The sequence below is a fragment of the Bos taurus genome, chromosome 17 (genome assembly GCF_002263795.3).
Source record: "Bos taurus isolate L1 Dominette 01449 registration number 42190680 breed Hereford chromosome 17, ARS-UCD2.0, whole genome shotgun sequence".
Lineage (NCBI taxonomy): Eukaryota > Metazoa > Chordata > Mammalia > Artiodactyla > Bovidae > Bos > Bos taurus.
This window is the reverse complement of record NC_037344.1, coordinates 52,306,015-52,333,860: the sequence shown is the minus strand read 5'-3', so window position 1 is coordinate 52,333,860 and position 27,846 is coordinate 52,306,015. Positions and strand designations below refer to the sequence as shown.

At 51.6% G+C, this 27,846-nt stretch overlaps 3 protein-coding genes and 1 long non-coding RNA gene across 18 annotated transcripts in view; 2 read left to right on the top strand and 2 right to left on the bottom strand.

Annotated features, from left to right (window-relative positions):
- Positions 1 to 664, bottom strand: part of MPHOSPH9 (M-phase phosphoprotein 9) — a 55,599-nt gene extending 54,935 nt beyond the window's left edge. For 4 of the 7 annotated variants that reach the window (XM_024977315.2, XM_005217865.5, XM_059876059.1 and 1 more), the window contains exon 1: positions 567 to 630. The gene's annotated coding sequence lies outside the window, so the exon portion shown is untranslated. Of the gene's footprint in view, positions 1 to 393 lie in introns of all 7 variants that reach the window. The other 3 variants (NM_001278386.1, XM_015475477.3, XM_015475478.3) reach the window with 3 other exon arrangements.
- Positions 589 to 13,579, top strand: MTRFR (mitochondrial translation release factor in rescue). Of its 7 annotated transcripts, none has more exons than XM_059876344.1 (5): positions 938 to 1,025; positions 3,841 to 3,890; positions 4,810 to 5,027; positions 11,162 to 11,462; positions 13,192 to 13,579. In XM_059876344.1, exons 4-5 carry the CDS (start codon positions 11,181 to 11,183, stop codon positions 13,426 to 13,428), a joined length of 519 nt encoding a protein of 172 aa, XP_059732327.1. In that variant the 5' UTR covers positions 938 to 1,025; positions 3,841 to 3,890; positions 4,810 to 5,027; positions 11,162 to 11,180; the 3' UTR covers positions 13,429 to 13,579. The 7 variants fall into 7 exon arrangements, with proteins under 7 accessions (XP_059732329.1, XP_010812308.1, XP_059732327.1 ...); XM_059876345.1 differs by having other exon boundaries at positions 938 to 1,171; XM_010814006.4 differs by lacking the exons at positions 938 to 1,025; positions 4,810 to 5,027 and adding an exon at positions 630 to 878.
- A 2,105-nt stretch (positions 13,580 to 15,684) lies between these two features.
- On the bottom strand, positions 15,685 to 26,242 carry CDK2AP1 (cyclin dependent kinase 2 associated protein 1). 3 transcript variants are annotated; one of them, XM_024977447.2, is made up of 4 exons: positions 25,343 to 25,500; positions 21,009 to 21,106; positions 19,217 to 19,343; positions 15,685 to 16,498 (listed from the first exon to the last, which is right to left on the bottom strand). In XM_024977447.2, the coding sequence occupies exons 2-4, from the start codon at positions 21,075 to 21,077 to the stop codon at positions 16,431 to 16,433; spliced, it is 264 nt and encodes an 87-aa protein (XP_024833215.1). In that variant the 5' UTR covers positions 21,078 to 21,106; positions 25,343 to 25,500; the 3' UTR covers positions 15,685 to 16,430. The 3 variants fall into 3 exon arrangements, with proteins under 3 accessions (XP_024833215.1, XP_059732141.1, NP_001069837.1); NM_001076369.2 differs by lacking the exon at positions 25,343 to 25,500 and adding an exon at positions 25,895 to 26,242 and having other exon boundaries at positions 15,687 to 16,498; XM_059876158.1 differs by lacking the exons at positions 21,009 to 21,106; positions 25,343 to 25,500 and adding an exon at positions 20,013 to 20,304.
- LOC132342611 (uncharacterized) lies at positions 20,397 to 21,423 on the top strand. Its single transcript, XR_009491065.1, has 2 exons — positions 20,397 to 20,626; positions 21,233 to 21,423. It is a non-coding gene; the product is annotated as an uncharacterized lncRNA (long non-coding RNA).
- Positions 26,243 to 27,846: the final 1,604 nt, after the last annotated feature.

The window sequence follows — 27,846 nt, the reverse complement described above, 5'->3', positions numbered from 1 at the left end:
AAAGGGAGTTAGGAGGAAAGGGAACGACTGATACGGGGTCTGCTGAGAATATTAAAGTTAACCAGGCGTTCTGCTTTGTTGGGAACCCGAGAAGGGGAAAGAAGGGATGATTTCAGGTTTTGAGGCCAGATTCTGACATTTTCGCGCTGACAGCCAGACCGCCGCTGCTGGTTCTCGCCTAAATCGTAGTCAGCAGGGAGGCCGGAGTTAAAACTGTCGGTGCAACAACTACATTACTGATTCTCAAAGGAAGCCCAGGAACCTGGTCAAAAAAAAAAAAAAAAGAAGAAAAGCGAAATCCCTCAAGCCCCCCGCCCCTGGGGAAGAGGCGCTCAGCGATTGGGCCGCGCGGGTGTCACTCAAGGGCACAGAGTCTAGAAAAGGCGTACGGACCGAGAGAAAGCCCCCACACGCCCGCGGGCTCCGGTGGGGTGGTGTCACCTGATTGTTGTCTTCCCCCGCCCTAACCCATCAGCACACTCAGGGGTCCGCTGGCTCGGTGTCCTCGACGTCGCGTCCCCTGTCCCCTGCGACTGGCAGCTCCCAGCAGGCCGGCGGCCACTTACCTGGCCGCCGCTCCCACTGCCGATGTCAGGGTCGGGCGCTCGGCCTCTCGCGACCGTTAAACTTGAGGGAGCGTGCGCGCGCCCGGCGTCTTGGTCGCGATTGGTTACTTGGAAGGGGGCGGAGACGGCCGTGCAGCGGCGAGCGCTTCGGCTTCCCTTTCCTGTCCCCCAGCTCCCACCAGAGACGAAGGTCAGCCGCCGGGGAAACGAGAGGGGCGGGGCCTGCTGTCAAGTCCTCTCCTCTGATTGGCTCTCTGGGAACCTACGGCAGCCACGCGGGAAAGACTACTTAGCTTCCCGCATGCGCAATAGGTAAGACGGGGGGGCTCTCAGGCCTGAGGGCAGCTGCGGCTGGAGAGCCGCGCGTGCGCAGACCGGGAAGCGAGTTAGTGATCCCGCTCCTGAGGTGATTTCGGTTCCTCTAGAACATTGGGGACGGAAGGCCATTCCTGAGGTCAGGTAAGCGTCTGTGGAGAAGCTCGGCATCCACACGGTTGCCCACGATCATCAGGGGCTCTGGAGAGAGGACTGGGAGCTGGAATCCCTGAATTTCCCTGTTTTGCGACCGAGTCGCGCCGCCCATTGACCTGGAGACCCCACTGGCGGTGAGATGAAGCCGGCCCGTACACCTGAACTAAATTGTCCCTGGATCTGATTTACCTTAGGCTGGTGGGGGGTCAGCACTGGGCTCTTCACGGACTTGGGGGGCGGGCGAGGACGAGAGCCCACCGTTATGGGGAAAACAGTTCCACCGAAGCCGGAGGGCAAATGGATCGATGCTCATTTACTTGTTCGGCGGAGCCTTGGGTAGCTATGATCATGCAGCTGGGCCTGTTTTAGGCATTGTGAGGGTTTTGCTCCTGCCAAGCCTTTCGAAGGACCACAGAGAACCCACGTCCCTTCCCGTGGGCCCCCCAGCCCATCTCATACGCAGTGTTTAGTCTGCGTTTTTCAGACGAAAGTACTTTAAAGTACTTCCAGCTCTTAGATTTACCTCTAAGTGTCCTGAACCCCCAGTAAAGGCTCATCGCTAGCCCTGTCCTTAGGTGTGCCTGAGAAGCCAGGATGCAGGAGTAGAAGGATGCAGGATGCAGAAGCCAGGAGCAGATGTTATTTGCCTTTGGAATAACAAATCTGCCAAGAGGCGTTTCATCTGGTCAGAGCCTTGTAAAAACACCTAACAATTTTGTCTCAACAGTAAAAATTCATTCTCTCCAAAATCTTATCAGTGTATGGAAGATCTCAAACGTAAATAAATCAAATCCTCCTCCCAATTGTGTTAATCCACCAATCAGTACTGTGTTTAATACTTAGACTAAATCAAATTACTTTTAAGCACACGGCTCTATTTTCAATGTCTATTTCAAGTCCATCAAAAAACAAAACAAAAAGCAGTTTTACCGCTAATTTCAGTTGGTTAAAAATCTATAATTGAGATACTGTAGAATCTTGCACTAACACAAGAAAGGGAGAGTGGATTCCTGGGACAGCTCCAGGCAAAGGGAGGTGTGTTTCCTTCAAGAAAAATGTTAACCCCAACATCGAGTACTGGATATTAGTTCCTAATCATGCACTAGGCAGGAGAGCATGGCTTTTCGATACAGAATCAGATGGATTTTGTTTAGTTTCAGTGCATTTGTTTTTGGCAGTGTGATTTTAGGTAAGTTTCAAAGAACCTATTAATCTGTTATTAATTAGTAAGCCAACATGTTCAGGAGCTAGTATTCTGATTAACCAAGTTATCTTGTTAACCAACTGATATGAAATATTTTGGTAAAGGTACTCACACCTTATTTCTTAATTAACCTCTTTGAAGGAGTCTAAATTTTTACAAATTCAGAGTGGAAATTGCTTTTGACTAATTGGACTAAAAAGAAGCTTTATAAAAATAACTAGGGAAGAGAAGGCTTTAGAAATACAAGTATGTGCCGTGTGTGCTGTGCTTAGTGACTCAGTTGTGTCCAACTCTTTTCTATCCCATAGACTGTAGCCCGCCAGGTTCCTCTGTCCGTGGGGATTCTCCAGGTAAGAATCCTGGAGTGGGTTGCCATGCCCTCCCCTAGGGGATCTTCCCAACCCAAGGATAGAACCCAGGTTTCCTGCATCGCAGGCGGATTCTTTACCATCTGAGACACCAGGGAAGCCCAGTAACTATTCATCTAATTTAACCTCCCTCTCCTCATACTGGAGATTTTGCATTACTTGTGTGTAAGCTTACACTAATATTTTATGGCTTTATAAGAGTGTGATTACCATATGACTTTATTATAACATCATATTGCTCAAGTGGGGCTTCCCAGGTGGCTCAGTGGTAATGAATCCACCTGCCAATGCAGGAGCCACAGGAAATGTGGGTTCAATCCTTGGGTTGGGAAGATCTCCTGGAAGAGGAAATGGCAACCCACTCCAGTATTCTTGCTGGGATAATCCCATGGACAGAGAAGCCTGGCGGGCTACAGTCCATGGGGTCACAAAGAGTCAGACACAACGGAACGACTGAGCATGCATTGCTGAAGTATTCCTCTTTTGCCATAAAGGCTTCAAATGACAGTTTTGAGTGGAGCTCCTTGATTGGGATAAGATTAAGCTATTCAGTAGTACTGGCTGTTAACTGCTTGAGGCATTTAATGTCTATTAACCAGGGTGTTACTTGGTGTCAGTAATTCTTATATCCAAACAGCTTGTCATTGATGGGGGTTGGGGAGGGCTGTCCCCCACAGGAAAAATGAGGAACTCTAAAACTAAAACCACTGGACATGAAAATAAATGATCAGGTGTACATTTAAATATGGTGTATTTAATATCAGGTGTACATTTTTTTTTTTACCTTTCCTACCCCTCATAATTTTTCTTACTATATCAGATAATTCCTAAATATCTGTATATTTAAAGCAGGACTTGCTTTGATGAAGGTAGTTTTTATCTTTCACTTTGAAACCAGCTGGGAAGTCAGGCTATATTCTCTGCATCATAATTACCTCTCTGGCACTTGATTTCATAGACCACAATTATGACCTCACCAAACAGCGAGTCTTTGATGATAGCATGGTCCCCAAGTATTTCTTAAATTGGACCATACCAAGTAAAATAGTTTGCAGGTCATGTTCTAGATATCTTTTCTATGAGCTTTTAAAACATAAGTCCATGAAATAATCCGTTTGCAGACTGGGCTTGTGTTTTGTCAGCCAGAGGTTGCTGAGCTTTGTGTGCTTTGGAGCACCACTAAGTGCTTTAAATCTATGGCGACCTGTGCAATTTTTTGTTCTCTTCCTAGGTGGTATAACCTCCATTTTACAGATTTGGAAACATGGCCAGAGCTGCACGGTGAGTAAATCATGGCGTTGAGACACTGACTCAGGTCACACTGACTACAGAGCAGTAGTCAGTAGTAGGGACAAATAATGGAGAGAAAGGGTCAAGAGGAAATTGAAAATGAGCTAATACTCTTTAAGGAGCTTGGGGAAGAACAAATCTGGAGATGTTATGAAAGGTTAAGAAACAAGGGTTGGGAAGGACAAATTTAGTTTAAGAAAATGGAATGTTCTTCCAAAATAAGTCTTCCTGAAATATTCCACATAGTATGCATCTCATCTTTTATTTGTATGACATACAATAATGTATTTGAATGTGGTTTGAAAACAGACATCCTAAACAAATAAAAGGCATCATTAATAGAGTCTTTGCAACTTTTCGAGAAAAATGTGGAGTGTAATCATTGCTGCTTTTTTGTGTGTCTGTCTTATTTTGATAGCATAGTTGATAAATAACAGAGTTCTGTTAGGCGCCATAAATAGAAGAAAATCACAGTGATGCACCCAAATAGGAAAGGTGTAATTGTGGATTCAACGTTTTCTGTTTAAAAAAAACTGAATGGGCTGTTGGTATTGTATGAATTGAAAGCTTTTCTCTTTATCTACTTTATTAGTTGTCTTTAGAACTGGGCAGCAGTAAGCCTATTGAATTTAAACCAAACTCAGGAGTGGTCTCCTTATTCTCTTGTCCTCTGTCGTCAGCTCTGTCCTTTTGACAGCTCTGTTGTCCTTTCCTGCTCAGTCCATTGTGCTTTTTTTTTTTTTGAGAAATAGTTCTCTGGAAACACTTACTGTGGCTGGACGGTGCTTTCTCTTCAGTGGAGAACCCCCAGCCTAGGAAGTGACAGGGTCTGTGTCAAGCCTGAGCCACGGTTCCCTGGGGTTCTGTTTGGGGATGTGTTCCAGCCCTCATGAGGATTTGGGTTTCCCAGGTAACTCAAACTGTAAAGAATCTGCCTGTGATGCTGGAGACCTGGGTTTGATCCCTGGATGGGGAAGATCCCCTGGAGAAGGGCATGGCAACCCACTCCAATATTCTTGCCTGGAGAATTCCATGGACAGAGGAGCCTGGCGGGCTCCAGTCGATTGGGTTGCAAAGAGTTGGACGTGACTGAGCGACTTTCACTTCACTTCTTCATGAGGATTTCAGGTAATCGGAACAGAAGCTTGAGCTGGATGTGAAAGGGAAAGAAAGGGTGCTTTCTCTTTACTCCCATTTGGCAGGGAACACCAAAACACACTTTTGGGTTTTTTTCAAATGTATTTACTTATGGATTGGCAGCGTCAGGTCTTATCTTAGTTTCAGCACACAGGATCTTCCTTGAGTCATACAGAATCTTTTTCTGCATCACACAGACCCTCTAGTTAGTTGTGGTGCGGGCTTAGTTGCGTCATGGCAGGTGGGATCTTAATTCCCAGACCAGGGATCAAGCCCACGTCTCCTGCATTGCAAGGTGGATTCTTAATCACGACCACCAGGGAAGTCCCCCAAACACACTTTCAAACTATAGATTATTATTAAGCATTTCGCAGAAAATCCTCTCACTTAGCTTCTGGTGCCATCAGCTGGCCATTTTGTCTTTTTAAAAGCTCAATGAATTTGGTTCTTCACCCTTGATGAGATCATTGTTTTTGAGATCTAGTTTATCTCCTTCAGGAAGGGGAAACAAGACCATGACTAAGCAGGTAAACAGCCCTGCTGCATTCTGGCCTCAACTTCTGAAATATTACCAACATAAGAGACAACAAGCTCTGAAAAGCAGCTGGAAGAACTTGCTAATTCCTGTGTCCTTTGCTTCTCAAACTTGAATGTGCTGCTGAATCACTTGAGGATCTTATGAAAACGCGGGTTCTCATGTAGAAGGCCTGGGGTGGGACCTGAGATTCTTCAGACCCAACAAGCTCTCGGTGGCGCTGCTGCTCCATGGACCACACTGATTGGAAGACTCCAGAACTCCCTTAGCCACTACAGTAGCCGTGAGCACTCATGGCTAGTCGAGACCAACATGTGCTATGAGCGTGGCCACACCTCAGATTGTGCAGACCTCATATAAAAAGGAAATCTCAATAATTTTTATAGTGATCACATGTTGACCTAAGTATATTTGGGATGTACTGGATTAAGTAAAGTATATTGAAATTTACTTCATCAGTTGCTATTTACTCTTTTTAGTGTGGCTTAGAAAATTTAGAATTTCACACGTGGCTTGTGCTGTATTTCTGTTATACATTGCTGTTCTAGAACATTAATGCAATAGAAGCAACATTTTTGGTGTTCTTTTTTTCAGATGACCCAGTTTCTCAATCCCCTCGTGACCATTTCACCTGCTCTTTTTGCTCAACTCGACATTTATTTCATTCTTTTCTCCAAATGTCTTTCCTCTCTTGCCTGTTCCTTCCCTTTCCACCTTCTCCACCTCCATCATTGTCAACACGATCCTAAGACTCTTACCCAGCAGTCATATAATCCTAAGAGCCAGGACTGCAGGCAGCAGCCACCTTACCTGAGAGCTGGTTAGAAAGGCAGGGTCTCAAGCCCCACCCCTGGTGGGGGACTTCCCTGGTGGCTCGAGGGTAAAAGCATCTGCTTACAATGCGGGAGACCCAGGTTCGATCCCTGTGTTGGGAAGATCCCCTGGAGAAGGAAATGGCAACCCACTCCAGCACTCTTGCCTGGAAAATCCCATGGACGGAGGAGCCTGGTAGGCTACAGTCCATGGGGTCTCGAAGAGTCAGACACGACTGAGTGACTTCACTAGTCACTAGTCAAGCCCCACCCCAGACCTAATGAGCTGCATCCTATTTAACAGGATCCCTAAAGAATTTGTGCATGAAAGTTAGAGCCATGAAAGTGTGAACTATCACCTTTCCTATTGTTGTCGTTTAGTCACTCAGTCGTATCCGACTCTTTGCGATCCCATGGACTGTAGCCCTCCGGGCTCCTCTGTCCATGAGATTCTCCATGGCAAGAATACTGGAGTCAGTTGCCATTTTCTCCAGGGGATCTTCCTGACCCAGGGATCGAACCTGCATCTCCTGCTTGGCAGGCCAATACTTTACCACTGAGCCACCTGAGAAGCCCCATCTTTGCTAAAGCACCCCATTTCAGTGAATCTCCACACCTGTTCCTTTGCTTAGTTTGGATGATTCCCACAAGGTTGATACACTAAGAAGTTGTGTCTAAGAGGAAACTAGTACTCTACCTTTCTAAAACATCATCAGTGAATGGTAGGCAAATGGCATCCAGAAGGTGGATCCAGAGCTAATCCTGAGCCTTCCAGATTTCAAATACCTTCTCTGTGTCTAAGATGCACAGGTAGTAACCTCCCCTTACCACTCTCCAGAGCTTTTGAGCCATTGGTGAAACAAGCCTCACCTCGCTGCCTCTTGTTTAAAGTCTGTGTGTGCTCCAATCACAGGCCACATTCCAGAGCAGAGCATGCCACCCCTGAGCTGGGTGTCTGTCTTGGTTTGGGCTGATCGAGTAAGCCAGAGGAAGGACTCTGCCGGCTCCTATCAGGAACAAAGGCACCTTCTAGGATGCAGCTTCGAAGTCCTGAATAACCAGCCTTCCGGGTGACAGGGGCACAGTGAAGTCTGAGAACCACTGCTCTCTGGCATCTCGTCCATGCTAGGCTCTGGCACATACCTTACTTACAGACGTCTCCATTTCCATTTTATGCTGCAGTCTCAGACTCATTGAGGCATATAGTAGATGCTGAAAATATTCATGGAGCAAATTAATGTTCCCTGTTGTAAAGGCATCTGCCCTCTTATCTCCAGCTTGACCAAGTGAGAGAGCACGGCTTTAACCTAAATTGCAGTCATCTGTCTAGCGCAGAAGCCGCCCTCCAGGGAAAAGCAGAGCGGAGGGGAGTCAGGGTGGAGACCCCACCCAGGCCTGAGGCTCACACCAACAGGAAGGAATCAGGGCTTGCTGTTTGGACTGCCGGTTTCCCCTTACTCACACTGCTTGTTACTTTTTTTTTTTTAATGTCAGGATGAGCTCTAATTTGAGCTGCTTTTATTGTTCCCCAAAGACTTTGGGTTGCTCTGTGGGTATCACAAAAACTGAAATCCAATCTGTCTTCTTCCCCGAGCTTCAGGGAAGTGGAGCCACGGGTGTGTTTGTCATTTTTAGCCGTTTTTGGAGTCCAGCCAGAGCTCCAGGAGATACTCAAAGTATTTGGAATCATCCGATTGGCCGTTGGAATTAGCTGTTAGACAAAGCAGCCAGTAACTGAACACTGGGGACCTTCGTGAACTCCAGTCGGGTGGGAGACCTTCCTGTGTGTGTCAGCTCTAAACTAGGACAGAAAGGTAGACTTGAAGCACATCGACCTGGCGACAAAGCAGCTGATAAAAGTGCTCTCCTCCTCTCTACCCTTTGTCTGGGAGTTTCGCCCTATCTCAGACCTCTTTCCTTTCCTTTGTGGCCACACTGTATTCTACCTCCATCCTGCCTGGTCAGATTGCCTAACGGAAGGGCAGCCCCAGGAGAGGCACTGGGCTCCTGTTCCATGAACCTAATCCAGGGACCAGACACTAATACACAAAGGAATTCTGTTCTGTAGACTGAAAGCAGAAATAAGGGGAAGGAAATTGTGGACATCGACTTGGTCTCACTCAGTCATTTATAGGGGAGCGGATTCTTTGTTGTAGAGACGGCAGAGAAAGGCTTTATCGTTCATCTTTTCCTGAGGATGCTTCTGACATATTTCACACAATAAACAGAACCCATTTTTAAAGCACCACTTTCACTGGCATACTCTTGTTTCAGAATACCTCCCCTGGTAGCCCCGGAGCGTCTTATGAACCAACACCACCTTAATTATCACCCACTGGGACTGACGGAACATTGTACTTTTCACAAAGAAGATATGAGTTTAGACCAGAGGTTCCCAACCTCCCAGGGGCTTCCCTGGTGGCTCAGCGGTAAAGAATCCGCCTGCATTGCAGGAGCCGCAGGAGATATGGGTTGGATCCCTGGGTTGGGAAGATCCCCTGGAGGAGGGCATGGCAACTCACTCCAGTATTCTTGACTGGAGAATCACATGGACAGAGGAGCCTGGCCCACTACAGCCTTTAGGGTCGCAAAGAGTTGAACATGACAAGCGACTGAGCACGCCCGCATGCCCCAACCTCCGGAATCTAAGTCCTGATGATCTGAGGTGGAGCTGATGTAATAATAATAGAAATAAAGTGCACAATAAATGTGAATCATCCTGAAACCATTCTCCACCCCTGTGGTCTATAGAATAATTGTCTTCCACGAAGACAACTGTCTGCCAAAAAAGACTGTGGACCATTGGTTTGCACCATAGTGTCAGTTACAAGATTGAAAACTAGCACTGGCCTAAAGATTGAAAAGTATATTTCATTGTATTTATTTTCCATAGAGATGAAGAATACTGTATTCATTCTGGAAACAACCCAAGGCATCTGTACTGATAACTAAGATAGGCACTTAGATTTTAGAAAATGCACATATTTGCAAGGAAGCCACACCCACTAGCATGTTTCTGCCATAAGGTCACCAGAGATCATGTGGGGCCCAGTGGACGTCAGCCATCAGAACTTCTGGTGGGTGAAAGGCAAATGAGCCAAGAGAAACCCAGTGAAAAATAACTTGGTAGACCTTAAGTACTTTTGGCTGAAGAAGTTGGTTTAGGTAAACTCCAGTTCCTACCTGTGCTAGAGACCAGTTGCCATGAGCTAGAATGTACAAGGTTTCAAGTGGTAAAAGCAGCTGTCTAGAGCCTCACAAGAAGCAGTTGTTAGAGGAAGACATAAAGCAACTACGATTAAAAAAAAACAACTCTACATCTCTTTTCAGTGTCTACAGAATCCTCGATCAAGAAGTATTTAAGTGAGGGGCACATTTGTACTTCCCCAAATCCACCTGGGTGATTTTGCTAAAAACCAGTCTCATACCTTCAGGAGTATCAATGAAGCCCTTTCCAGAATACTACTCTTTTCTCTGAGTTCACTCAAAACCTATGTGGGTTGCATGGAGAGGGCTTGCATGTGTGCCAAGTTGCTTCAGTCATGTCGGCCTTTGCAACCCTATGGACCGTAGCCCACCAGGCTCCTCTGTCCATGGGATTCTCCAGGCAAGAATACTGGAGTGCGTTGTCATGCCCTCCTCCAGGGGCTCGTCCCTACCCAGGGATCAAACCTGTGGCTCCTGCCTTGCAATCAGATTCTTTATCGCTGAGCCACCGGAGCAGCCCCAGTGAAGAGGGCTTATTCTCCTGCATTTTTCAGATGAGAAAACGGGCCAAGGTTGTGACACACACCCCTGCCCCGTTCACATGGAGAGTACGTAGGCCTCTGAAAATTAACAATGCCTTTCAGATCTTCTGCCTTCCCTCGAAAAACAGTGGAGGCCTGTGGGACTCACCACATCGTCATGGCTGTTATTCTCCATTCATTTGTCAACTAAGACACTTCAGCTGTGTGCTAATCTTGAGTAGTTATTGAAACCTCCCGTTCAGCAGCTCTCACATTCTTCTTGAACACCTTCTCTGACTGGGAGAAATTCTGTGAGCTCCGTGAAGACCGCATCTTGCTCTCTGACCTCATGTCCCTCCCTCTCCCTTGCCTTTTACTTTGAACCTAACAGGCACCTTAATAAAAAATCAGTGGATTTGGTAGCACTAAGGATGAGTGCTGGTTGGATCCTGTGATTGGCAGTGCTTCTGAGGGAACAGATGTTCCTATTCAAATCCATGAAACTGGAAACATTAAAAAACAACAATCAGGACATTGATTGATAGTGATATTTACTGCGTCAGACTGTTTAAACTCAGCTCTAAAACAGACCACCACATACTGTCGTCTTTCCATTTTGACTTCACAGATTCTCACACACTTAAATCATGTCACTTGACTCAGATTCTAAGTCTTGCTTGGTGTCCTTTGGGGTATTTCCTCATCAAATTACAGCCCCTTGCTTTTGAATTTCACACTCGCAGCCTCTCCTTCCTGAGAAAACGGCACCTCTGGGTGCTTTGAAGATATTTTCGGTCCTTTTACAAGAAAATATTTACCAGCCGGCAGGGCATGCACTGCTGTGCTGAGAACACTACAGACAGTGCAGGGCCGGGGAGAGGTGTGTGTGTGGCCGGTTGTCCTGTCTGCACGGATTTCCTAAATCCCCTGCCTGCCAGATGGGTGGTGAGCCTTTGAACTGGTGCATAAGAGGTGATCTTAGAACCTGAAGAAGTTCATCTAATCTTGAGAGCAGACAAGGCTGAAGGCTCTCCTCTCTGTCTGATTCAGGTCCTGAGAGCCCCTCGCCATGAGTACCTCGGGTCTGTTCCGTTTTCCCGCTCCACTGACCAGAGTCTGCCCGGTGCCCTGGGGACTCCGGCTCTGCGAGAAGCTGCCACTCCTGTCCCCAGGAACGGTGGCCACTCCAGTGCAGGCGGCCGGCAAGAAGGACCGCCCCACACTGCTTTCCCTGGACGAGCGTGAGCTTGAAGAGCAGTTCGTGAAAGGCCACGGTCCAGGGGGCCAGGCAACCAACAAAACAAGCAACTGCGTGGTGCTGAGACACGTGCCCTCGGGCATCGTCGTCAAGGTAGAGGAAGGTGGTCTCGGGGGCCCCTGATTTCTCCTGAGTGACAGCTGTGGCCCCCAGCAGTAGGGGGACTGTGGGTCTCGGGCCCGGCCCCAGGAACCCCCTCCCAGGATCCTGTGCAGCTGTACTCTTACTGCTGCTGTCCTTGAACTTGGCAGGCCCCACGGTTCTTGTCAAGCCACTGGGCTGCAGAGGGCTCTGTCTGTGGCCCTGACATGGGCTCCGGGCCCCCAAGCAGCCCGCGGGCCCAGGCTGTCTGCCAGCAGGCTCAGGCTGTCTGCCAGCAGGCTCAGCCCTTAGCCACCTGGCTGATGACTCAGATGGCTGCACCCTCCATGTCTCTCTGTCCCCCCTTTGGTAAATGTCAGCGACACCTGCCCTTCTGGAGAAGGACTGAATGAGGTAACGAGGCAAACTGGTGTCAACCCTCAGCAGAACAGGCCGACAGAGCCTCCTGAATATAAAAATCCAACCACTGATCTGAACATCACCAGCCGTCAACACATGCTGCACTCTAAGAAAGGGTGTACTGCTTTCTCTTGTTTCCTGGTTTGGTAGTGGGCTCACTGGCTCTGGAACTGCTGGTCTGTCCCGTAGCCCCAGGGCCCTGAAGGCAGCACAAGCCTAGAGGCGCAGTGGAGAGAGGATTGGCGGGTTTTCCTACACCAGTGGTACCATTAGCAAGTACTTACATATCATGTGAGCATGTTGCCAGCCGGCCCTGTTCTGAGAGCTTCACATTCACGTTAACTCTTAATCTTTATAAGCCCACGCTCATAAGGTGGAGCCTGAGGCCCAGAGAGGTTCCTCCAGCTGCCAGAGTCAACTCGGACCAAACCCAGAGTCTGGTCCTGACAGCTGTTCTTTGCTGCCATATTTCTGAGCATATTAGTTAAAATCTCAATCATTTTTCGTTTCCTCCTCAAAAAAACTGTTATTCATGAGCCACAAATAAAACTCTGAAACCTGACATAGTTAAATGTTTAACCTGTTTCATATAGCTTACTCCAAAGTTGCTCAAAATGTTATCTTTTCACCCTAATTTAGCAGAATTTATCAAATAAATTAGCTTTGCAAGGCACTCGCCAGTTATGAGATGTTACATAATGAACATCATGGTTGACTAATAGCACATGCGTGCATGCTAAGTCACCACAGTGGTGTCCAGCTCTTTGCGACCCTATGGACTGTAGCCTACCAGGCTCCTCTGTCCATGGGATTCTCCAGCCAAGAATACTGGAGTGGGTTACCATTCCTTTCTCCAGGGGATCTTTCCAACTCAGGCATTGAACCCACGTCTTTTACGTCTCCTACATTAGCAGACAGGTTCTTTACCACTAATGCCAAAAGAGGCTATTTTCCTCCTTCAGACAGAAGTTTATAAACGGGACACACAAGAGGGCTTGCTTAGACATACTGGTTGACATTTCCAAAATTATCTGGGGACTTTCTTTGAAGGCTACTGTTACTTCTAAACAAAACAACACTCCAAATATTGGCATGGTCACAGTGAAAGCCATGTAACAGCCAGGGTGTGGGACTGGGCACGGGCTGAGCAGAGGCAGGAAGGGGCTTGGCCTTTGTCCTGCTGCTGACCGCTGGGACTCCTGACAAGTGGCTTTGCCCCTGTGGGCCCAACCCCTCTGTAAAGGGATGAGGTTGTCTAATGATTCCCAAGGTCCTGCCCAGGACACACCAGTTTCACATTATGAAATATCCTCTCTTACAGTGCCACCAGACCAGATCCGTTGACCAAAACAGAAAGCTAGCTCGGAGAATCCTGCAAGAGAAAGTGGACGTCTTCTACAATGGCGAAAACAGTCTCGTTTGCAGAGAAAAACGCGAGGCAGAGAAGAGAAAGCAAGAAAGAAAAAAAAGAGCAAAGGAAACCCTCGAGAAAAAGAAACTCTTGAAAGAACAATGGGAATCCAGTAAAAATGTGCCCGGAGAGGACTGCAGGTTCTGACTGAAAGAACCTGCCGACTGGCCTCCAGGGTGGCGGCTTTCAGAGGAGAGCGTGTGTGCCGGGCCCCAGAGACAGCCAAGTCTCTAAGTGGCAGACAGACTGTCACGAATAGAGATTTAGACTCTGAGAATAAAACTATAAAGAAACACAAGGAAGTCATTACTGGAGAAGGAACAGGGGTGCTTTTGTGGGGGAGGAAAGGTTATGGTGACAGGAGGCTTGGAGGGCCTCCCGGGCAGCTGCAGAGTCCTTTTTCTTGACCAGGGCGGTAAGTAGAAGCATATCCCCTTTTAAGCTATACATTTGTGTGACTGTATCATATTTTATCACCAAAAGTGAGAAGTGAAAGTATTTTTGAAAGGAAAAAAAAAACTAACAGACTTCTTATGGGAAAATGATAGAATTGAGTCAAACAATAGCATTTTTAGTGCCTCCTTGTCATCCGCTGGGACTGATCATTGACACGTGGATGTCCGTTAGCTTCATGTCAGGTTAAGAGAATAAAAGAAAACAAGATGGTGGAAGATTTACAGGTTGGTAGCCCACCTGCCCATTTACCCCATTAGCTTAAGACTGTTGACAAGTGACCACTCTGCTGTGGAAACATACACATCATTCCCTGTACGTGGATCTACGAGTAGTAAGTTTATGAGAGATGAGGTTTCAGAAACCTGGTTTGTGAATTTGCTTAATACCATCCCTCAAGCCAGATTTGACCTTACAGATTGTTGGTGGGGGAGGGGGAGGGTTAGGCGTGGGTATTAGCTTGGTTTATTAGAACCCATCTGGAGTTTAAGCAAAAACTAGGAAGGAAACGAAAACCATAAGGTGAGAAGGCCACGGTCAGACACAGGACCTGCCTCATTTCTTCACTGAAGACCAGACTGCATGGTGGTGGTGGTTTAGTCGCTAAGTCACATCCAACTCTTGGGAATCCCATGGACTAGCCTGCCAGGCTCCTCTACCCATGGGATTCTCCAGGCAAGAATACTGGAGTGGGTTAGCATTTTCTTCTCCAGAGGATCTTCCCGACCCAGGAATCGAACCTGGATCTCCTGCATTGCAGGCAGATTGTTTACCAACTGAGCCATGAGGGAAGCCAGACTGCACGCATTCCAGTAAAATGACTTGTAAGGAAACCAGGTAAGGCTCTTCTCACCTGGCAGTGGCCTGATTTGGAAGCTTAGCTCCATGCAAGGCTCTGGACCTCTGTCCACAATGTGCAGGACCCTTCCGATCTCCAACCTTCTTTTAGAAGGTAGCCAAGAGAAGCATCTGGAATGGTACATGAGAGACTGTAACAGTGGATGGGAAACTCGGGGGAGCTTCAGACAAGAGGGACAGGCGCTTTAATTTCTGTCTCCCTTCTTGAATTTTTGTGAATTTCTTATGTCCATGAAGGAGATGCAGACAAGCCAGCTCCCTAATACCCACCTACTGGCCTTTAGAGCTATCATGGCTGGGGCCTGGCCTCGTACCTGGAAAACTGACCACATCCCTTCTCTTAGCCTTACCTCTCACCACAGTAAGCCCTCATTACATGGGGATCAGTGCCTAAGGAATATAGGAAGGATGACCTCAAAGTCCCTTTGGAAGGCACTCCTGGGGTTCCCATGAGTTCTCAGGACATCCCAGGCAACCCACTTTTCCCAGCACGAGGACAAATAGTTCTTACCATCTGGTGAGAACAGGGTAAGTAGCCAGATGGAGTTTAGTAGCTGCATTATATGGAAAAAAAAAAAAATGCTCACAGGGTAAGTTCCTAAACACGGAATGGCCTAAGGGAGGTGAGCTCAGGAAGGGCAGAATCAAGGGCTTCCTAATCCCACATGCCACGGAGCAACTAAGCCCACGTGTCACAACTACTGAGCCTGTGCTCTAGCGCCCGGGAGCCGCAACTACTGAACCCCTGTGCCCTGGAGCCCGTGCTGCTGAAGTGAAGCCCCCGCAATGAGAAGCCTGTGCACCGCAACTAGAGAAAAGTAACACGGCCTCTACTCTTGCTCTCCTTCCTGGCGTTCACTTACACCTGCTGTCGTGAAGATGCATCCACTGTGCAGCTTCGCCCGATCCTTGCCTTTGATTTACCCCACACATCCCATCCCTGGCCCATTGTCCTACTGACACTGTCACACCAAACCTTCCTGGACCAGGTAGGAAAATGCCCTTTGACAAGTCTCTCCCACCTCTCACTGAGGAGCTGGTTTTTTTTTAAATATCACCAAGAATTCAAGGAACCCACATCTTAATACAAGCTGTTAATGAAAATAAGCTTTATTACATCAAGTAATAAATACAAAGACGCAAACAGTTCCATTTTCTTCCAGATGTTTGGGTCAACCCTCAGAAAAGGCAGAACTGAAATCTACATACAGTCTTAGGAAAAATTTCAGGGGTCCTTGTTAGGTTTGGTTTGGGAGGTTGCTCTTTCTTCTGTATTTATAACTTGTGCATTTTAGAATGGACTTCAAAAGCACTAATCATGCAAATATGCTTAAGCAAAAAAGAAGTTACATTAAGCAGAATCTATACCGTATGGCAACGAGGGGACTGGCTCCTAGGTTAAGTGTGCTGTCAAGTCCGTACTACTAAAAAACTTGAAGTTGTATCAGCTTGTGAAAAGGAACACAGAACAATCTGGGTTAACATAAATGTATTCAAAAGAAAACCAGACACTGGTATCTTAGAGTCAAAACTAGTTTGCTGTGAGATAGGTAACTTCTACGTGCATCTTTTGAATCAACGCTTTTAAAAAAAGAAAACAAAACCACAAACACCTGGGAAGTTCCTAACTATTTCAAATGTAACTCCTAATCAATTTCAAAATCTTTCCTCAATCTTAAAGAGACTGTAGATTCAGAGCCTAAGTGAACCATGGGAGGGGCGGGGGAGGAGAAACTGAACTGGTTAACCATTTTGAAAACAAGAGTTTCATCTGAACAAGGGAGGTGAACCGTAACTTCTCTGGGAAGAAGGGGAAAACCTTCCAGGCTCCAAGGCAGCTAGGACCTGGCGTTTCGCTCCGTTTCAGCCAGGCACTCCCGCACCAATCCTCGGGCATGGATGATGCCTGGAAGAGAAGCAGAGACGGGCATCAGAGGGCAGCACCAACTCCAGGAGTGGAGAGCGGTCCTTCCACGACCAGCTGCAGAAATCTAAGATTGGAAAGAACGTGGGACCTGCATTCTACGACCCAAACCTCATCCTATCCCTCAAAGCCAACATTCCTCATCACATCTCCCTTAAAGTATTTCTTCCCATGCTCAAGATGACAAACCAGCAAGCTCTTTTCCTGACATTACTCGCTACACAAACCATGTTACCATCCAGATGCCAGGAATAAGTGTCTCCACCCAAGTTCTTTAAGTGAGGACCCGTGACAGAGATTGCAGGCCAAGTCGCTTCAGTTGTGTCCGACTCTTTGCAACCCTATGGACTGTAGTCCTCTAAGGCTCCTGTCCATGGGTTTCTCCAGGCAAGAATACTGGAGGGTTGCCATACCCTCCAGGGGATTGTCCAGGGGATTGTCCCAACCCAGGAACTGAACCCACATTATTTGTCTCCTGCATTGGCAGACAGGTTTTTGACCACTAGTGCCACCTAGGAAGCCCACCATGGAGCTTTCAAACCATTATTTTTCCTAAATTCTAAAAAGGACTTGGGAGTGTCAGGTAGCCTGCCCAGATCTGGGCACAAGACAAAGGCTCAATCAGTCCACCCTGGTCCACTGCTTCATCCTTTCTGCTAGGGACTGGTGCCATCTACGATGTGATTTTCCCCTCATCTTTTATCACTATGGTTTGGGAGTTATCGTTTGTTTCGGTTTTGTTTTTGTTTTGGCTTTACTAAACTTCATGAAACACTTACCTCATTTTAATCGACACCAAGAATCTATTCCTTCTAAGAGCTGACCCTGAGAGGGCCCTAGGAATGACACCCCAAGTCACTCAGGTATCCCCACCTCACAAATCTTATTTGCCAGAGCTTCTGAAGACTTTCAGCAAAGGGCGTACATACAGCCAACTATCACAGCTACTCCACTCTGCCATATAATGGCAGAGCCATGACAGGGCCCAGACATTACACAAGCGATGGGTGTGACCATGTTCCAACAAGTCTCTACTTAAACCCTAAAGTTTGAATTTCGCAGAATTTTGACATGTCACAGAGTTTTTTTCCATCGTTAAAAACCACAAATGTTCACTCTCAGGTTTTGGCACCAAAAAACAAAACAAACAAAAAACACAAATAAGAACTTCCCTGGTGGTCCAGTGGTTAGGACGCCACGATTCCACTGCAGGGGACGTGGGTTCCATCTCTGCTTGGGGAACCAAGATCCTGCATGCTGCGTGGTGCAGCCAAAAAATGGAATAATAAAAACGCAAATAGCATTCTTGGTGCCTGATTCCCCATGCCCTAGGACCCTCCTTCCTTGCTATGATGTAAACTTGGCAAGCTCCCTCAGCTACTGGTCAGGGCAACTGTGGGACTAGGTGCTCACCCAGGATGCGCCCTGCACCAGTCGCTAGGTGTATCCACGTGTTGACCTGAACCGCCAGCTTCGCTGGGTGGCTGCAGATAGCCCGTCAGACAAACTCTGGGGCTCAGCATTTCCACAGGCATGCCCAGTTAGGTAACCAGCACTCCAGTTTACCCGGACTCTGGGCCGAGTGACACCCCCCTGACCCCTGCGGTTGGACTGGGGTTAAGCTCATTCTCTCCCCCAAAGCCTCTTCCAGCCCCTACTGCCAGCCTCCCCTTCCCACACCAATGCCTGTTATTCTCTGATCTGGCTTTGCAATCAGTCTCTTTACAGAGGTAGTCACCACCTGTCCTCAGCCAGCCTTGCCCATCACTAGAGCCATGGCTTGACTACCGCCGCGCCCCCCTGCTGTCACGCCCCAGATTTACAGCCACAGAATGTTCCCCTCTTTCGTTTTTCTCCAAAGTTGCTTCTCTAACCTTAAAAGAAAGAAAAAACCCTCCTAAAATTAAATTCGCACATAAGCCACCATGCTCTGAACTGCCACCTTCTAAAATAGAAATCCTTTTCTCCTCTCCACTCCCTTTTCACTTCGTGAAGCAGCAACCAACCTATTTCACTGCCTTCTGAAGTCAGCTGGCCAGTCACATCTTCACGTGAGTCCCTTTCTCCTGGTGACACCAGCCTCCCGCCCTCCCTCCCTCTTCAGTCACGAAAGAACTTCAAAGCTCTCTCACCCTCCGCCCCACACCCCTCCTTGGGGCCCCGTTCCAAAGAGGACAGCACCGGGCAATGCGGGCCCCTGTGGCCCCAAGGTCTCCCCCAGAGTGGGGGCCCGCTGTACTGGGCTGCCTGGGGCTCCCAGGACCAGAGTCGGCCAGCGGGAGTGAGGCAGGCATGAGGCAGAGCTGCAGGATCTGGGTACAAAGGCTTTTTTTTGGTCTCGAAGCCTATGGGATGTTGGTTCCCCAACAGAAATCAAACCTGCACCCCCCTTCAGTGAAAGCACAGCATTTTGACCACTGGACCCCCACCCAGGGAAGTCCCAGGGCTTCCCTTCTCAGATGCCTCATCTGACAATTGGCCGCCAAACCTCTTCCCTTCAGATCCCCAGGACAGTCTAGCTCATGCTGCCTCAACAATCACTCTGAAACAAAATGAGCGCCCCTGTGCCATAGGGGATGCTTCTGTCTGCCACCCTCCGTTTTCCCCAAAAGATCTTTCAAGACAGGTAGAGAGCCAGTGCCGGGGGTCAGCCAGCAGAAGGGCATCACCCACCAGGGGAGTCCAGGGTACATGACTTACCTCGTTTTAGTCTCTCCATCGCACTCTTGCTGCCCGCGTAGGTGGGTCTGATCTCCTTCCCCAGCTCTTCGATGATGGCCAGCAGCTCAGCATATTTGCTCTGGGGCACCTGGCTGTTCCCAGTGCCCTGGATTCAGAAAGGAAAGCGTTCAGAAGGATTCCACCCAACCTGACCCCAACGCCACAGTCAGGACCCCACTGCACCCCAGTGGCACGGGGCCAGGGCAGGGGAGTGGCCCGAGCCCAGGGGCAGCGGGGTGGAGGGAGGGCGGCCCGGCCCAGAGTCCCAGGGCAGATGCCTCCGCTGCGGGCAGGCACGTCCCCTCTGGGCAACAACTACAGACCAGGGAGCCGGCTCTCTCTACTGTCCTCGTACACTCAAGGCCACCACCCAGCAGTCTCCAGAAAGTCCTCTGATCATCTCAAATAAGAAAGAAAGAGTCGACAGAAAGGTGATCACTGAGAATTTCCTGGAAGGAGCCATGGCTAGGCAACTGAACCCAGGACGGCTGGGGATCCAGAGTGAGTGGCCAAGATGGACGACACACCTGGGGGTCAGCAGGACTAGAAAAACTGCCAAGGCCACCCAGACAGAAAACAGAATGTATTTAGAGTCTTCCCTCCTCCCAACACCAGCAGGGTCCACCACACAGAAACCCTTTCCTTCCAGACCCCCATCCAACTGCCCCCAGCAAGCACACTGATCAGTGGGGCCGAGTTCCCACCAGCCTGCTCGGGCCTCCCCGCCCCCATCAGCTGCATCAGGCCAGCCACCTCCCCTGGGGGAGGCCCTCGCCTGCTCCCCCCGCCTCTGTCGCCTCTGCTTCCTGGCCTCCCAGTCCTTCCTCCTCTCCTTGTCCGGCTCCTCGGCATCCTCTGGGCGCCTCCCCTGGGCCCCTCGATCCTGCCTCCTCTGCTCTGGCCGCTGCCTCAAGGCCGGGGCGCTTCGGGGTCTGTTCAGGCCACGCCTGGCCCCGTCCTCCAGCCACCACCTCTTCAGGGGGGCCCTCGACCCCACCCGCTTCCCCTCCAGGAGCAGGAGGGCCTGGCGGGGCATGGCAGCGGGCCGCCACCTCATCCCCAAGGGCAGGGCCGAACTCCGTGGCGACCTCGGAACACGAGTTGCAGCCACGGGAGAGAATCTCTCGGCTGGTGGCCCAGGCTCCCCCCCGCCCCCCTCAAGGCAGCACTTCCTAAGGAGGGGAAGCTGCCTCCACTGATGGCCCCCCCCAACCCGAAGGGGAAAGTCAGTCTCGGCTAGTTTTGGGGTGGAGGGGGGCAGGGTCACAGCCCTGTGACCAGTGGAACCAGGTGTAAAATTCAGGGGCCACCAGCTCTTGATGGAACCCACCTGGGCTCCACTAGGGTTCGGGCCCCGTCCTCCCTGCTGGGGCCGTGATCTTGTGGCGAGTGAGTGGGAACAGGGTCCCCTCCCCTCCGTCCAAGCTCAGATCCAGAGTCCAGGCCGGACCTCACTTGCCCAGGCAGCAGGCACGAGGAGACCGGCCAGGGACACACACGGGGCAGCGGCCCAATGGGGACGGTGGCTCCCCGGGCCGCCAGCGCCCCTGGGCTCTCCCACCCCTTCCTGTCACTCAGTGTCCCCCATGAACCTCTCGCCACTTCTCCATTCCAAGGCCCTGAGCCCCGAACACGAGCCCAGCAGCGCCCTGGGTTGGGGAAGCTGGGGTAACCACGCCATTCCATCATTTCTACTCCTTCCACTGCCTCCCCTCCGTGCCCAGGCCGCCCCCAGGGTCCCCCACACCTCGCATCACCCCTGCTGCCATACCTGGGTGTAGCCGAGAGATGGTGGCCCGTAGTCACTCAGCAGCTGGCGGTACTGTGAGGACGTTGCCATGCTGGTGGAGGGCGGGTGGACACTCCCAGCTGTGGGGGATGAGACAGAAGTCAGTAATCCAGTAGCCTTGGCTAACTGTAGCCATTGCCAAGGTAAGGACTCTGAGTCCCCCTGCCCAGGACTCGTGCCGTCAACAATGGTCTTTTGTCTCCGAGGACAGAGAACCCTCCTCCCATCCTCCAGTTTGGTGGTGGCTGACACTTGGCCTAAAGGACTGACAGTAAAAAGGAGCTAACAGACCGCTGCCCTTCACACCCCCGACCCCAGCAGACATTGCTAATCAATCCCAGAGCTCCTTCCCACTCATGCCATCAAGGACTCGGAACAAAGAAGAAATCTGCTGCAATATCAGCCTAATCCTTTCAAGTCTCCTTTCCTGGGTCCTGCGCCTCAGAGGTTGACACCCTAGGGACCCATGGATGCCTCAAGAGCCCACCTACTACTAAGGCTGGTCCACACTCCGGCTAATACATCTCCTGTGTGCCCAGACTTCTGCTAGACTCTACAGTGAGGAAGACAGGGGAAGGTTTTAGAGTTCTGAGGCCCAACCCTGGCTGGGGACTGGTGTGTGTGTGTGCTCAGTCGTGTCTGAATCTTGGTGACCCCATGGACTGTAGCCCGCCAGACTCCTCTGTCCATAGGATTCTCCAGGCAAGAACACTGGAGTGGGTTGCCATGCTCTCCTCCAGGGGATCTTCCCGACCCAGGGACCAAACCCACATCTCCTGCATTGGTGGGGCTGAAGGTGGCGGGGGGGTGGTTCTTTTACCACTAGTGCCACCTGAGAAGCTCACTGGACACCAAGTCAGGAATCAGGAGCACATCACAGCCTGTGTATCCCTGGGCAAGTCCCTCAACCTCTCTGAGCTCCCGTCACTCCTCTCCAAAGAGGGAACCAGACTCTCGCCAGTCTGAATCTATGCTTGGATGGCTTATGCCCCCAGAGGGGAGGAGTAAGACCCGACTTATGGACTGTCACACTAGAAGATGCTGTCCCTCGGCGGAGGGACCACGTGGGGCCAGGGCCTGGCTCAGAATGAAGTCTCCTGGATGGGGGATGGGGAGGTCCGCAGCAAGGAATATTCCAGCTCCAGCTCAGGAGCTGGAAGCAAGCAGACCCATAATGGCGTCCAAGTGGCCATTAGCGGGTAAAGGATGTCCTGCGGAATTACAAACAGCGGTAACCATGGAGAATTTACCTAGCCCTCCTCAGCAGCGGCCCGCCTTCCTCCACGCCTGGCCTGGGAGCAGCTTCCCCTCTGCCTCCCGCCCCCAGAGCCAAACGGTCTCTCTCTCTCTCTTCTCCCTCACGCACACAGCGGGCTCTGCAGACTTGGCCCCGGGGATGGACAGCTGGTGCCAGGCCGGCCAAACCGACCAGCTGCTCATCTGGTGTGGGTAAGGGGAGGGGCAGGAAAGGAAGGAAGTTCAGGGGCTCAGGCTGCTAGAGCTAAAGGGGCCCTGGAACCCCTCACTGCAGAGAGTGAAACACGGACCAGAGAGGGTGGGCACTGCCCCAAGGCCACACAGCACAGAAGAGGCTAACACCTCACACCTGTCCCTCTGTCCAGGAGCTGGGGACAGTTCTGTACCCAACCTGACTGGCCCTGGATTTCTCCACTGGGGCCCAGATTCATGCCCAAGCATGGGATGCCCAGACAGGAAACACAGATTCTGCCACCTCTAAGTTGGGGACTGAGCACAGCACCCAGCTGCCATGCCTCTAAAAAGGGCTGCTCACACACTTGTGCAAAGAGCTACACTCACGTCTCTAACACCATCCGAGGCAACCATGGGTGTGCAATGGCCAGAGCAAGGGAACGTAGCAGGTGCCCCCCTCCAGCTCCCCTCGCCACATCAGCCAAACCCCAATTTCCTGGCCTTCTGATGTGGGTGGTGAGTGTGGTCTGGGTAGCTCAGGCTTCACTGCCCCAGGCCAGGGTTCAAGTCCCAACGACTGCAAGTTCTTACACTTCTCTCTGTAAGGCTGGGATGCTAAAGGCAAGAGTGGGCGGGGGCGGGGGGGGGGGGGTGGTCCATGGCACTGCTCAGCTCTTCAAGGCATCTAGAAGATTCCAGCTCCTGGGCAGGAGATGAGTGCATTCTCTGCCCCACCTCCTGCCCTCCTCCTCCTATTACTACATTCTGTATGTCTTGTCTTCCTGACCCATCCTCTCTCCTGCAGGCAAGGGTCTGGACTGGGAAACAGGCCAGCTGTGCCATACTGGGCTGCAGAACCTAAGACATGGCCCTTCTCTCTCTGGCCTCAGTTTCTGCATCTGTTTGAGGTAATAGTTCCCAACAGAATGTCTAAAGGCTCTAGAACCTGCTCCTCCACAGTGCTGGGGTTAGGCCCTGAGAGAGGGAGAAGGAATGGGTTGCGGGCGTGGGAGCGGTGTGGAGGAGAAGTCAGGCAAGAGCCCAGAGCTTGACTTTCCTACCACCTGGGTGATGAGGTAGGCGACCCGACTCTGAGCCAGTCCTTTGCTCAGTGTTCAGAGGGGGGTGTCTGTGGCCCTGGGAAGAGTTGGCAGAGGGGCCCCAAGTTCCACTCATGCCCACAGCTTCCTGCAGACACAGAGAGGGCCGGCAGTCCGGCTACCCAAGGCCAAGGAGAAAACCAGACAGGGCGTGAGCGCGGTCGTCTCAGAGCATCGCAGACAATGCGCGCAGTGTGCGGGGACCAGGGAGGGCCCTGAGCAGAGGGAGGGATTGGCAAAGGCCAGCAGCTCCTGGGGCCAGGCGCGGCTCCCCGCCCCCACGCCAGACAAAGAGCGGCCCGGGCCTGGGGAGCTGGCGGCCTTCCCGCCACTTGGGGCGCCTGGGGGGGCTCTCTGGCGGGGAGGCGGGGGCTTTGTCTAACTCCGCCACTGCCACCGCCGGCCAGGCCGCGGCTTGGCAACTCGCGAGCAGGAGGCAGGGCTGGAGGGCGTGAGGGATGATGACAAGGAAGCCGGAGGAGCGGCAGCGGAGAGTCCATCTTGGATGCAAATGGCACAGGGAGATGCGGGCTTTCTAAAGGGGTCCACGCGGAGGAGGGGCGGCCCCTCACCCGAACACCAGAGATCTGGAGACCTCAGCGCTCCTCCTGGAGTTCACCACAGGAGAAGGAAGACCATCTGGGCACAGGTGCTAGCCAGCCCAGAGTAGGGCTTCAGGGCGCCTAAGCGGGTGACTTGCTCCCTCTGGGACCCCAGTCCCCAAAGCGCCAGGTTCAGGGTCCCTGCCTCAACTGCACCAGGGCAGCCTGAGACTTCCCGCCGACTTGGGCCAGCAGCAAGACCCTCCACCCATCCCACCCCAGAGTCACATGAGGGAGGCAGTGAGAAACACTGGCTACAAAGCCTGCTTCTTAAGGTGTGCAGACCCCAGAGATGAGAACATTTCAGCTGAAAATAGGGGCCGTTTTCTCTTGGGGCTCAGACAGAGCCCACACTTGACCAACTCAACTATCTAACCCCACAGCCATCCACACCCTGAATCTTAACCCTTTCCAATCCCCAAATCTCTGTCTAAGAAGTTAAACATACACACCCCTATATACACCTATGTATAGGTATATACATACATGCATATACACTTAGAGCTTTTCTGGGGCGCCCTTCAGATTTTGGAGTTACCGAGTCAACATTAGGAGACAAGGCCCAAAACTTTCGGCCAACTGCCAGCGTGGCACTTCTGACCAGCGAGGCCCATTTCCTCCCTGCCAAGCCCCTGCTGCCACCCCCACCTCCATGCACCTCGCTTTTTTGGAAGTTTCCCACCAAGAGTCTAAAGGAGAACCTCTGTGAGAGGGGACCGAGTCAGTCACCTACGAACCCCACAAAATTTTACCACCAACCACACACACCCCGCGTGCCCCCTCCCACACACACACCCCGCCCCCGCCCTGGTCTCTGGGGCAAGACCCCCGGGCTCAGCCTAAAGCTGCCGGACAACTTATGCAGGAGTTTCCTGGGACCGCCCAGCTTCAGCCCCAGCACAGGGAGAGCACGGCTCCTGGAGGAGGCCCCTCTAAACCCAGACTTGGGGGCTCCAAGCCGGGACCCCAGCTGCAATGCCTCCCCCGCCCTCTGCCTGCAGGCAACTCCGAAGCCCCCGGTCTTCCCCAACTTCTCTCACTCCGCGCACGCCTGAGGGGACCTCCCGTGCGCCCCGTTTTGGGCACCTGCTCCCCCACGCCAGGCCGGGCGGGCGTCCACAGACCACCTCCCCTGCACCGCCGGTGACCCCAGTGGCCCCCCGCCCTCGGGAGCGGCTGCAACCTGGCGCTCTCGCAGCCCCGCAGCGCCGCCTGCGCGTGGCCCGGCCTTGCTCACGTGCACCCCTGCCGCCTGGACCCCCCGCCCGGGCCTGCCCCTCAGGTCCCCAAGGGCGGACCCGCGCCCCGCTCCCGGCGCCCCGCTCCCGGCGCGACCGGGCCGCTCCCGATTCCCGCCGGCAGGGGCCCTCGCCGAGCCGCCCAAAAGCCGGAGGAAAAAGGAGCCGAGAAAGCCTCCCCCGCCCTCGCTCGCCGCGCTCCCCACGAGCCCTCGGCCGCCGGCGTGGGGGGGACCGCGGCGGCCGCCCGCGACCCGGGCCCCGGCCCCGGCCCGACCCCAGGCCCGGCGTGGCGCGGGGCGCACCCGCGAACTTTGGCAGCGCGCGCGCCGGAATCATGGCGGCGGCGGCCGCGCTGCCCCGGGCCGGGACCCGGTGCCCGCCGACCCCGGCCGCCGCGGGCCCCCGGGAGCCGGGGCCGGGGCCGGGCGCGCGAGCCCCCAACTTGGCTGCACTTGGGGCGCGGCGCGCGCGGCCCGCGGGGCGCACTCACTCACCGGCGTTGAGGGAGGCGGCGGGCATGTGCGTGGTCAAGTTCGGTTTGTAAGACATCCCCCCGAGCGGCGGGGTGCGCCGGGGCGCAGCGGGGCCCGGCCCGCGAGGGCGGCGGCGGCGGCGGCGGCGAGACCCGGCGACGGCGAGGCGGTCCCGGCGTCCGTGCGCCCGTCCGTGCGCCCGCCGAGCTCCCGCGCACTTTTTGTTGTTGACGGCTCGGGCCGCACCGGCAAATATGGCCGTCCCTCACCCTGACACCCGCTGCAGTATATCACCCATACATCGGGCGGGCGCGCGGGCGCAGGGGCGGCCGCAAACTTTGAGCGGAGCCAGCGGGGCCGGCCGGGGCCGGGAGGGGGCGGCCCGGCGCGCCGCGGCCGGGCGTCAGGGGGCGGTGCCGCCCGCGGCCGCGCCCCGCGCCTCCGGGCGCACTAGGCGCCCGCAACTTGGCAAAGTTTGGGGGGCTGGGGTCCTGGCAGCGCCCGAGGCCCACCTGGGTCCCTTTCTTCTGCTGCGCTGGCGGTGCCTGGAGATTTGTTGCTGTAGCGATTAATTTTTTCTTTTTTTCTCTAAAGCTAGGTAGGATTGCGGAATTACTTTTTCCCCCCCCTTTGACTGTGGGGGCAGGGATGGAAAATTACCTGGAGAAAATGGTGGCGAGTGGTATTTTTAAGCACATAGATCATTCCAGACGCCGAGGTCTGGCTACTCCCCAGAATAAGAACAACCAATTCTTAACATCGATTTCAAATAAATTTCACGTCCCTGTCGGTATTAAGTGATTGTTAACCCCTTGGCGGCCTAGACTCCTTTGACACTGGACAAAAGTCGGAGGCCTCCTCCCGCGAAAAACACACCGTCGCATCCACCTAATTTTGCATCTTAACTCGTTCAAATATTTAAGAAGCGACTGCTGTGTGGCGAGCACTGTTCTAGGCGCTAAGAAGACAAGAATAAACTTGACCAAGTTTCTTCTCTCCTGGAGTTTACGTTGCAATTTTTGACCCTCTTCCCACCCCACCACAGCCCACTCCTCAAATCTGACTGAACTGCAATCATGAAATGTATTTTACATCAGATGATGAAGCTTTTCAAGGTATTATTTCTTGGAGTTCTCCTTAAATAGTAAATCTTGTCAAAAGACACAAGATGCCCGCCCTTTTCTGCCATTTTTAATCGCCCTGCTTTGCAAATATCTTTTATTAGCTACAGACTTTCAGATACATCTGGATCTAGTAAGGATTCTTATTGCCCCAGAGGGATATACCCATTCCCTCCCTCCTTCATTTACTTTAGGAGTGAAGGTACAAGCGACACCCCTCTTTCCAGGACCCCTTGTGATCAGCTTTAGGCTGGTTCCGTCAAGGATGTTCAGCAAAGTGTTAGTTCAGGGGTAAATTAATATCATCCTTTTCCTACCGTGCTCCCAGGGGACCAGTACTCTATAGAGTAGCACTGTCCAATAGAAAAGTATTGCAAGCTACTATGTAGTTTAACAGTTTAAATAATCACATTTCAGAAAGTAAAAAGAACTGATGAAATTAATCTTTATTTTTTATTTAACATAATATATGATTTAAATATATAATGTATGAAATCAATATATAATAAATATAAAGCAATTATTAAAGATACTTTACATTCTTTTTATGATACTATCTTCAAAACCCACAGGGCATTTTACCCTTACAGCTCATCCTGATTGGGACTGGCCACATTTCAACAGCTTGGTAGCCACAATAGCCAATGGTTTACTTATTGGACCAATCCAGGGCAAGAAGCTATAAGCAGAGCATAGGCTGACAGACCCGGGTATTAATTCTGGCTCCATCATCTATTCACTGTTGGACTAAGCCTCCATGTCCTTGGGGCAAAAATCCAGGTCTCAGAGGTCTGCTTCAGTCCTTTCTACAGATGGTGTGGGCTCTTCTCTCCATATTGTATTTTTAGAATG

What these genes read in the sequence shown, in the direction of transcription:
- MTRFR (XM_010814006.4), top strand. Translation starts at nt 11,181, where the DNA reads ATGAGTACCTCGGGTCTGTTCCGTTTTCCCGCTCCACTGACCAGAGTC. An exon ending in CCTCGGGCATCGTCGTCAAG is followed by an intron (nt 11,463 to 13,191) that starts GTAGAGGAAGGT and finishes CCTCTCTTACAG; the next exon opens with TGCCACCAGACCAGATCCGT.
- CDK2AP1 (XM_059876158.1), bottom strand. Translation starts at nt 20,294, where the DNA reads ATGAGGTGGCGGCCCGCTGCCATGCCCCGCCAGGCCCTCCTGCTCCTG. An exon ending in GACAGAGGCGGGGGGAGCAG is followed by an intron (nt 19,344 to 20,012) that starts GCGAGGGCCTCC and finishes TTCTGAATCCAG; the next exon opens with GGCACTGGGAACAGCCAGGT. An exon ending in GATGGAGAGACTAAAACGAG is followed by an intron (nt 16,499 to 19,216) that starts GTAAGTCATGTA and finishes CTTCTCTTCCAG; the next exon opens with GCATCATCCATGCCCGAGGA.